The following is a 10,613-nucleotide window of genomic DNA, read 5'->3' on the forward strand; positions in this document are numbered from 1 at the left end:
TGTCTTACGAGAACGGTTCAGACTGAAGGAATTTGTGCACTTTATAAAGGTCTTTTACCGGGTCTTTTAAAAGCAGGTCCATCAGGTGCAGTCTATTTTTTGGTGTTTGAATTCTCAAAAGATTGTATGACAAGAATGAAAGAAAATGGCTATCGTTTATTATCCAATAATACTTTATTAAGTACATCAACATAGAACATATCTTACTTATACCCTGTAGTTATATTATTAAAAGAAAGCAAGTATGCGTTGATACACAGTGGACCAATTGACCATGATTGGACTACAAATCAATAATGCTGCACTAAATAAAAGCATCAATGATTCAAATCCAGAGACTGACATGACAAAACCAGCGATGACAGGACCAATGAACATACCAATTGAATAGGCCATATTATATAATGCATACACTTGAGCATATGCTCCACTTCCCTTATATGATAATATTAGAAACATTAAATAGTATTTTCTATTCTTACCATCTCTGTCACAGTTTCCCCCATTTCTGGTAATACGGGTGTAAGGGTAATAGGACTTGAGAGACCAAAGATCATGAGTGGAAGAATAATAAAATAAATAGAACTATAATGAATAGCAACCAGTGGACTGATAATAGCCATCATGACCATACCTGTAGCTGATATAGCCTGCCTTCCAATTTTATCAGAAAGATGTCCAATCAGAGGTGCAAAAAAGGCAGGTACAACCATAGCAACAAAAATCACTATTTATCAAAAGTTTAAGAAATGACATCTCTTTTCTCTAATAAACTTTATACTTACTACCAATCATAGAAGCAGAAGCATTAAATTCATTTTGAAGATGAATTGGTAAAGCAGGTTCAATGCCTGAGAAAACAGAAGCACTTACGATCACGCACAAGACACAAGACAAGATGCGCCAATTCTTTAATAGACCAATCATGGTCACTGTCTGCTTTTTGTTTCCTATTAAAGGTGTGTTTTCATCAATATTCTCTTGTGCTCTCGAAATGTGATCAGATGTATGTTGGATGTGATCTGGTTCTGCCAACCAAACGATAGCAAAGAAATTAATGATGGCAAATGCAGCACAGAACAAAAAAGGGGAAGCAAATCCACCAAATTCATACAAAAATCCACCTACTGCAGGGCCAATGGCGAACCCAACTGTATGTGCTGTGAGTACTGTTCCCATCACTACACCCAATTTCCTTGTAGGGAAAACATCGGCCAATAAACCCAACCCGATCGTCCTATGTGCTGTAAGTAAAAGTTTTTTTTTTGGTTTTTTTTTTCTAATGTCTTTTTATATACTTTGTACCATGAAGCACCACCAGCTACACCTTGAGCTGTACGAGCCAAGACTAATAATGCATAAGTATCTGCTACTGCAAAGGCCAAGGTTGATATGAATAAGCCCAACATGCCACCAAGCATTGGGTATCTTCTATTTCTATATTTATCAGACAGAATAGCGAATACAGGTGTTGATACAAGTAATCCAAATGCTATATAAAGGAATTAGATATTAAATAGACAATATCAAATCACAAGTACCATAGCAGCCAAATAAGAATCCAACCATGGTTGAGTCACCTTTTAATCGCTCAATGACAATTAAAGGCAAACAAGGTATGACAACTCCATAAACTAACATATCACTACCACAAATCAACAGTCATTCTCTCATCAACAAACAATAAACTTACGTAAATAGAGTAAGCGCGACAACACAAGCTACACCGATATGAGAGCGACGAGCTCTGGACCATCCTGATTGATAGCTGTCTGTCATGTAAAGAAAAAAAAAATGAATAAAAGTAAAAGAGAAAGAAATGATGAGAGTGTCTGATAAGGGCTACAATTAAGGGTAATCAAATATGAGTCACACAAATGTTGAAATCAATAAAAAAGGTCCTATGCATTAACTCCCTTTTCCCTCCCCCTTCTTTTGTTCAGTCAGTCAATGCGTTCTTTTTTATATTTTTCCCTTTCATATCACACGTACATTTACATTTTACAAATATTTCATACACTGTGTGGAAAAAAAAAAGATTAGCGCCATTTAAATTTGCTGTAAATTCCGAAAGAAAAATTAGAGTGATTTGTCATAAAGGGGCTTATAATTCAAGCAATCGTCAAATTCGTTGGAGAAATATCTATGGCATTGTTGAGGATTATTAACACAATCTTTCTAAATAAATCACAAGGTTTTTTCAATAAAATGAAAGTTAGAAACTATTAAAATGGGAGAAATTTCATTGGCTAATTGGGAACATAGCATTAATACAATAAGAAAAGTCAGGGGGGAGGGGAAATGAGGAAGCTTTTTCTTTCAAAAAAGCAATGTAAACAGATAAGTTGAAGAGCAAATGAAATTGAAAAGTAGAGAGAAGAAAATTAAATTAGAAGGATTTGCTAACAATCTCGTGACTACTGTTGCAATAATCACAAAGTTGTTATAGAAGGTCCTTATGAAATACACAGATGTTGTGAAGGAAAGCTAACAAGTAAAGCAGTTAAGTATAATTAAAAATGATAATTAACAAAAGTGGCTGAAATGAATGAGCAATAACAGTGAAAAAGACCCGATTGAAGTTACAACAGGAGAGTTTGCAAGTATAAAGAAGATAACAGAAGGAAAGCTATACAACGACAAATTAAAATCTGTTCTCAATGTCATCTGAACTCGATACTGAAAAAAATGGTGTGACAAAGAAGCTAAAAAATGAAAAGTTAAAAAATATATAAAAATATCACAACCATTTAGTCAAAGAAAAAGGACAGTACAGTTCTACTCACATTTTATTTTGTATATTTTATCCAATAAACAGGCAACCTTCTCATAGAAAGGTCCTGATCCCTTTATTTTTTTATCTTTACCTTTATTTGATCTTAAATAAAAGATTTGGTGGTCACTACAGTACCTTACTTTAAAAATTTCAAGAAAAACTTTTATAAAACACTCAACCCCAAACCACAAACCGACTAAAATAACAATGAAATTTATACCCGAAAATCAAATTAGAAAAGCAAACATGCCCATCTTGCAGATCATGGCCCAAAACATCTCACTGTATGCTCTCACACGGATCGACAAACAAGTATATTCAATAGAAAACATAATAGATGCTGAATATCCAAGAACCATTAGAGGTGTAAGAAATGGAGTTCAAAAAATACTTGATTTATTGGAACAACTTGAGGTAGAGTGCATAACTTTGTCCTGTTGACTGTTGTGAATATCGTATTCGAAAGTAGCATTCATAAGTGATGTTCGCTTCCTGGCCACTACTTGGGACCAGGGCATATTTTTCAATTTGGCAGGAGGTTCTGGTGCTTGTGGTCGCTACGTGACTGCGTTGACCGACTGGTTAGATACTTTTGTCGCAAAGAACCATGTCAGTTTTAAAACCAATACAGTACTGTACTTCACATTTCTCAGTTTCAAAATGTGACAAGGTACACGTCGGTCATTAAAACACGATGGAAAAGAAAAAAAAAAAGTTCGCGCTCCAAAAAAAAATTGTAGATATCTTTCTTACATAAATCACACCATGAGCTCTTCAAGTAGAGCAGAGAGAGATAATAAGCTCAAGAAGCTTAGGGATGCTATGAGAAGCAAAAGAAAGTCAAAGACTATTCAAGTAAAAAGAAAAAAGATTTAAAAAAGATTGTTGATTTAAACTGTCAATATAGGATGACGATGATCTATATGAAGAAATAGAAGAAAATGATTATCTTGCTATTCAGGACGATGAAGCCTTTGTTGAAGACGATGATAAAGGAGGATATATTGATAATGGTGAAGAAGAGGAATATAACTATTCTGATGAATATGAAACTGAAGTAGAGAAGATCAGTAGTGGTAAATAAGAAACAAGAAACGTAAATAAATCATTTTTTAAGCTTTTTTATTATAGGAAAAAGAAAGCGAAAGATAAAACAAAAGCAACCTTCCACACCAGTCAAACCAAATCAACAGATTAACAAGTTCTTTTCAAGCTCAATGATTAAGAAGCACACAGCAGAAAAGCCCATTAAGCATAAACCTGTAAGAAAGAGCATTTGTGTAGACTGGAAGCTTATTAAACATATCTGATAGATTGATAAAGAAGAATCTGATAGCTTTTTAAATGATTTGCTCTCAGAATTTAATACACCAACAAAACAGGAACGTAAAGCACCCGTGAATGTTCCCGTTCGAGAAAAGCCGGCTGTGAACCATTTGTCTAGATTGTCTCAAATGAGAACACCTATCCAACGTGCCTCTTTGCTTGCACAACAACAGCAACCAGAACCACCTATAGCTCAAGAAATTAGTGAGCCTTCAGTTCCTACAAGCTCTGAACTTGAACTTGAATCGATAGATTTTGATGATATAATGAATGATATTAAAGTGGAAAGCATAAATCAGATCGAGATGAGCAATAATAAACCAACCTTTAGCACTTTAGAGCCAGCAACCATCGCACCAGGACTTCAAGGTTGGGAAGATGCGGATGCTAGCATGATTGATACGTTTGCACAAGATACAGTCAAAGAGGAAAGCCAATCAGTGAATGTTTTTGAAGAAGACGGTCATTTAAGAATGTGGTGGTATGATGCCTATGAGCGTAAAGAGAAGGGTTACGTTTACCTGTTTGGTAAAGTATTCAACAAAAGCATTAATAAGTATGTCAGTTGTTGTGTCACTGTAAAGAATATTGAAAGGAACCTATTCTTTTTACCTCGTTCATTCGCATTAGATGGTATAAGTATATATTTCATATAAAATATAGTAGCTCTAACCCATTTTCTAAAAAAGCTAGTGGAAATTCGACTGACAAAGAAGTGGAAATAACTGATGTTTATGAAGAAGTCTCTGAATTGTTTTCAAAGCATCGAATCACAAAGTATGCATCAAAAAAGGTATCAAGAAAGTACGCATTTGAACTACACGATGTTCCCGCCGAATCAGACTATTTGAAAGTCTTGTATGACTATGAACGTAAACATTTGCAACAAAGCCTTTTTACAATAATCAGTTCTTATATATTTATTCTACTTAGAGCCTTCACTGACAGGTACTGAAACGGGTAAGACATTCAGTCGTGTCTTTGGTGCAAATACAGGACCTCTTGAACATTTTCTTGTCAAGCGTGATATTATGGGCCCTTGTTGGCTAGATATCTCGGGTGCTCAAATGAGCAAAACAAGTGTAAGTTTGAAGTTTTAATTAATATGTTTGTCTAAGAGATATTCATTAACAGGAAACTTGGTGTAAAGTCGAAGTTACAGTTGAGGATCCCAAAACTGTGAATCCATTGGTTGATGAAACAGGAAACAGACCAATTCACGTTCCCCCACTTATTGTCATGTCACTCTGTTTACGAACCATCATGAACAGTAAAAAGAATGTCAATGAAATTGTAGCCGCTAGCGCACTTGTTTGCAACCAAGTTCAAATTGACGATACCAAGTCTCTTGAAGAACAAACCAAGATGCGATTTACGGTAGTTCGACAGTTAGAAAGTCAACCTTATCCTGCTGGTTTTATGGAGATGGTAGGAAAAGAAAAGAAGAAGTCAGGTGGGTTTTCTATCCAGGCAGAGAGAACAGAGGCATCGCTCTTGAACTTCTTAATTGCTCGAATCCATTTGTGTGATCCTGATGTGATTGTGGGTCATAATTTTGCTGGTTTTGATTTGGATGTACTTTTGCATCGTATGAAGGCATTGAATATTCAGCATTGGCATAGATTGGGTAGATTAAAGCGTAAAAAGTAAGTTGGATAGCCTAACTTTTATCCGAATAAAAGGTGCTTTGACTTATTTCTTTCTAATAGCTGGCCCAAGTTACAAGCTGGAGCAGGTGGTGTAGGTGAATCTACTTTCCAAGAAAGAATGATCATGAGCGGCCGTCTTGTATGTGACACTTATTTAGCTTCTAAAGATCTGATTCGTAGTAAATCCTACCGTTTGACAGACTTGGCTCAATCACAACTTAAGATTGCTCGTGAAGATATTGAATTTGGCAAATCAGAGGAATATTTTGAAAATTCAAATAACCTATTTCATTTTTTGAAACACTGTTCCTTTGACGCTTATTTATCTACTTCGCTCATGTTCAAGTTACAAGTCTTACCATTAACACATCAATTGACAGCACTAGCGGGCAATTTATGGGCAAGAACCATGACGGGTGCAAGAGCTGAACGAAACGAGTTTTTGCTACTTCACGAATTTCACAAAGCTAAATATATTTGTCCCGACAAAACCTTTGGTAACAAGGAATCAGTATCTGTCGGTCAAGCCGTTGTACAAGCTGCTGAACAAGATGACGATGAGGATGCTCTAAAGGAGGTATCTAACGTAAAGAAATCTGGAAGACGTAAACCCGCTTATGCTGGTGGTCTTGTGTTGGAACCTAAAAAAGGTTTTTATGACAAATATGTTTTGTTGCTTGATTTCAACAGCTTGTATCCTTCGATTATTCAAGAATATAATGTTTGTTTTACTACAGTCGATCGTAGTGCTTTTCAACAAGGAAATGAGGTATATAAAAAAGATGTGATATGATCTATACTAAATTCTTATTTAAAGAAAAATGAAGAAGAAAAGGTACCCGATGTTCCAGGTGATTCAGTACCTGAAGGCATCTTACCCAAACTTCTTAAGACACTAGTCGACCGTCGTAGGCAAGTGAAGAATGCCATGAAGGGTGAAAAATCAGAAGCCAAATACAATCAATTAAATATTCGCCAACAAGCGCTTAAACTTACAGCCAACAGTATGTATGGTTGTCTTGGATTTACCTACTCACGATTTTATGCCAAGCCACTGGCCATGCTGATTACCTTCAAAGGTCGAGAAATTCTTCAAAGTACAGTCAACCTTGCTGGCAATCTTGACATGAATGTCATTTATGGTGATACTGACTCTATCATGGTTTACACAAACCAAAATGATTTGAATGAAGTAAAAAAGATGGGTAATTTATTAAGAAAGAAAGTAAACGACCACTATAAGCTGCTGGAAATTGGCATTGATGGCTACTTTAAACACATGCTGTTACTGAAGAAGAAAAAATATGCAGCATTGTTAGTGGAAGAGAAAGATAATGGAGAATTAGTCGAAAGTGTAGAGACCAAGGGTCTTGATCTTGTTCGCCGTGATTGGTGTGATTTGTCTCATGATGTGTCCTCTCATGTACTTGATCTGATTTTGTCAGATAAAGAAAGAGATGAAGTCGTCAATGAAATCCATACTTATCTTGAAGTAACTGTGGAGCGTATTCGACAAGGAGAAATTCCATTAGAAAAATACGTAATTAACAAACAACTGACAAAGCGCCCTCAAGACTATGCCGATGCCAAGAGTCAGCCTCACGTTCAAGTCGCTTTGCGCATGATTGCTGCAGGCCAGGGTGTGAAATCAGGTGACACGGTACCCTATGTAATTTGTAAAGTAGATGAAGAAACAAGTGGAGACAAAAAAGGATCAGCGCTTCGAGCCTATCACCCAGATGATGTAGTGAAGAAAAACATGCAACTTGACATTGAATGGTATCTTCAACAGCAGGTTCATCCGCCCTTGACTCGTTTGTGTTCCCCTATTGAAGGCACGGATCCAGCACGGTTAGCAGGGTGTCTTGGCTTAGAAGCAAGTCGATATCGTCATTTTAGTGGAGGAATGGGAGAAGATGAGCAGGAGCTTGTTACTCTGGATTCTCAAATTAGTGATGCTGAAAGATTCAAATCATCGGAAGCACTTTTACTGACGTGTAATAATTGTGATAAAGAATTCAAGTACGAAGGTATCTTGAGGCAGACAGAGGATACGATAGAATGTGGATTAAAGTGTGTACACTGCTACCAAGTGATACATTATGCTAGTCTCAAGGCACAGTTAATATTGAATATTCGTAATTACATTGACAGATATTATCAAGGCTGGCTTTTGTGTGATGACCCAACCTGTGGAAACCGAACACGTATGATTTCAGTATTTGGCCGTCGATGCTTAGCAGATGAATGTCGAGGAACAATGAAGAGAGAAGTAAGCAAATAAGGAGAGAGTTAGAATGGATACTAACTTGCTTATTTTAGTACACAGATAAACAATTGTATACCCAATTATTGTTTTTCTATAGTCTGTTTGATCCAACAAAAGCAAAAAATAACTTTACTCCTAATCAGCTAACAAGTAATAATAAATATTTAAAAGAAACAGGTGAATTAAACTATTTCTATAGGTCAACATGAAGCTATCATAAACAAATATTTCAATTTATTATTAACCCATCAAAACATTGTGAGTGAATATCTTGAAAGATCAGGCTATCGTTATGTTGATTTATCAAAGTTACTGGTGATTTAAATTGTATCTTAGAGAATAAAACTCCATTTTTTTATTGTAACTACAATACTGTTTGTACTAATGGATCTGCTTTAATCTGTGTAATGTCCATTTCTTCCTCTTTTTCTTTATCTAATTCACCAATTGTACATCTAAATTCTTTTGTTTTAGTATTAAAATGGTGTCTGTTTTTGTCTCCATTTACACATTATCTCCTCTTATGATATATAAACCAAGAGGAACAATTTCTGTTCCTTCAGAAGAAAATACACGTTCTTCACATTTTTCTAATATGACGTTGGCTGTCTGATCAGTTCCTCTCAAAATACCCTTAAAAAAAAAGGAGAACAAGTTACTTTCAATGAGATCTGCATTATCATTATTTTTTACCACTAAAACTCTTCCATCCACTGTAATGACATGAACATCACCTAGTTAAAAAAGTTAAAAAAAAAAGATCTTTTAATTAGTTATGAAATGAACTTTGTACGAACGATTCACATAAGGCTGAAGTAAGCTCATGATTTTTTTGTGGCGAGATTCAAAAAAAAAAAATAAATAAATAAATAAATATATTTATTTAAAAATATTATATAAAACGCGTACTTTCACAATTCTTTCTTCATTTTACCTTTTTTAAACACAGAAATTTTTCTATGCTTCATTTCAAGAAATCATAATTGTTTATATACACGATATGCGCATACTTTAAGCACTTTAGGAAATTGGGAAGTGATTGATAAGCCTGAGATGTGCAATGATAATTAAGATTATTGTTATATTTATTATTGAATTAAAAAATAAACTTTTTTCTTTTTTTTTCTTCTTCTTTACTTTCTGAGAGACTTATCGCGCTGATGGTGATAATAAGCCTCCAGTTCACTTTGTAGCTCCTTTACTTTTTCTCCCTGTGCCTCTAATTCCTTATGAAGACGATCTCTTTCATTTAATAACTATTATAGTATGGAATATAATCAACCACTGATTGATAACAACGAAACATCTATCATACCTGTCTTTCCCACTGTCTAAAACGAGACTCTTCGGCCTTGACCTGCTCTGTAAATCTCATACGTAAAGCTTCCTCATCTTCTCTGAACTTTGCATTTTCATTTGGTTCTGTGCGAGGTTCACCAAATTTCCTTGTTTCCATTTGTGTTTGACGATAATTTTCGTAATGAACCTCTTCTGTAGTAGTAATTAAATCTAGCATATGGGTACGGATCAAAAGGCTTCTTAGCTTCTTAAAGTCACAATGCAAATCATTCTCGACTTCTGCTACACCCCAAGCATACTCACGTCCTTTCACTTTACGACCATCAAAAGTGACTACATCTTGAGTAGATCCAATAACCGCAAAGGGTAGTGCAGTCATGATATTATGGTTTCTTCTAGTCACATGTTCATCATCACTTTCAATAGGACAAGTATACACTTGGATATTTTGAGCAGCAATAACTTCACGAATCTAATAATAGAAAGTTACAAAATAAATCATTTCTTTCTTTTTCATACGTTTTGCTTAAACTTTTCTAGATTAGTGGGTGTTAAAGTATCCGCTTTTGCAACTACAGGAATCAAATTAACACGGGAGCCTAGTTTTTTCATGACTTCAATATCCAATGGATTCAAGCTGAAAACAAGTTTAGTTATTTGTTTGTAAATTAAAACTTTCTTACGTGTGTCCTGTTGGTTTTATAAAATATAAGCAAGCATGAACACGCATATCAATAACTCCTTTTCTACAAGGTTGTTGCTCTTGACGCATATATTTTTCATGCTGATCATCAATAAAATCAACAATTGGGATCCAACTATGACGATTGTTTACATAATCTCCAAAACCAGGAGTATCGACAATGGAAAGTTTAACTTTGAACATCTTCTCTTCCAATTCTGTTTTAAAATACTTTAAGCCTTCAACGAGTAATTTGTTAAACCTTTATTATTATTACCAGCTTTGGTTATTTGGATTTGTGCTGTCTTGGAAGAAGGCGATTTCATATGTCTTTTGCTTAAATTTTTAGGTTCCTTGATAGTAGTTGTAAATAGTGTATTTACAAAAGTTGTTTTACCAACGCCAGATTCACCTTTTTTTATATTAATAGTAAGTATACAGCCTTATAATTGTATTAAATAGCGGCTTACCACAAACCATAATAGTAAAGTTTGCACCATTCTTTGCAACAATTTTATGTCTTTGATTAGGTAAATTGGCAATACCTGTGCCAGACAAAGCAGTAGTTAAAATTGGAGGTGGGGGAACAGAAAAGTCCTCTAAGTCCAGCAT

At 35.0% G+C, this 10,613-nt stretch overlaps 3 protein-coding genes across 3 annotated transcripts; 1 reads left to right on the forward strand and 2 right to left on the reverse strand.

Annotated features, from left to right (window-relative positions):
* Window positions 1–228: 228 nt before the first annotated feature.
* RO3G_04260 (uncharacterized protein) lies at window positions 229–1,779 on the reverse strand (the record flags this gene model as incomplete). Its single annotated transcript, XM_067658850.1, has 6 exons — window positions 229–435; window positions 483–727; window positions 786–1,237; window positions 1,306–1,492; window positions 1,542–1,645; window positions 1,694–1,779. The coding sequence occupies 6 exons, from the start codon at window positions 1,777–1,779 to the stop codon at window positions 229–231; spliced, it is 1,281 nt and encodes a 426-aa protein (XP_067514951.1).
* A 1,762-nt stretch (window positions 1,780–3,541) lies between these two features.
* Window positions 3,542–8,240, forward strand: RO3G_04261 (uncharacterized protein; the record flags this gene model as incomplete). The annotated part of the gene is made up of 10 exons (XM_067658851.1): window positions 3,542–3,631; window positions 3,684–3,852; window positions 3,908–4,038; window positions 4,090–4,630; window positions 4,792–4,974; window positions 5,036–5,184; window positions 5,237–5,748; window positions 5,812–6,520; window positions 6,569–8,023; window positions 8,220–8,240. The coding sequence occupies 10 exons, from the start codon at window positions 3,542–3,544 to the stop codon at window positions 8,238–8,240; spliced, it is 3,960 nt and encodes a 1,319-aa protein (XP_067514952.1).
* A 913-nt stretch (window positions 8,241–9,153) lies between these two features.
* On the reverse strand, window positions 9,154–10,613 carry RO3G_04262 (uncharacterized protein; the record flags this gene model as incomplete). The annotated part of the gene is made up of 6 exons (XM_067658852.1): window positions 9,154–9,276; window positions 9,336–9,791; window positions 9,839–9,956; window positions 10,003–10,219; window positions 10,279–10,413; window positions 10,472–10,613. The coding sequence occupies 6 exons, from the start codon at window positions 10,611–10,613 to the stop codon at window positions 9,154–9,156; spliced, it is 1,191 nt and encodes a 396-aa protein (XP_067514953.1).

This window comes from Rhizopus delemar, genomic scaffold (genome assembly GCF_000149305.1).
Source record: "Rhizopus delemar RA 99-880 supercont3.3 genomic scaffold, whole genome shotgun sequence".
Classification (NCBI taxonomy): Eukaryota; Fungi; Mucoromycota; class Mucoromycetes; order Mucorales; family Rhizopodaceae; genus Rhizopus; species Rhizopus delemar.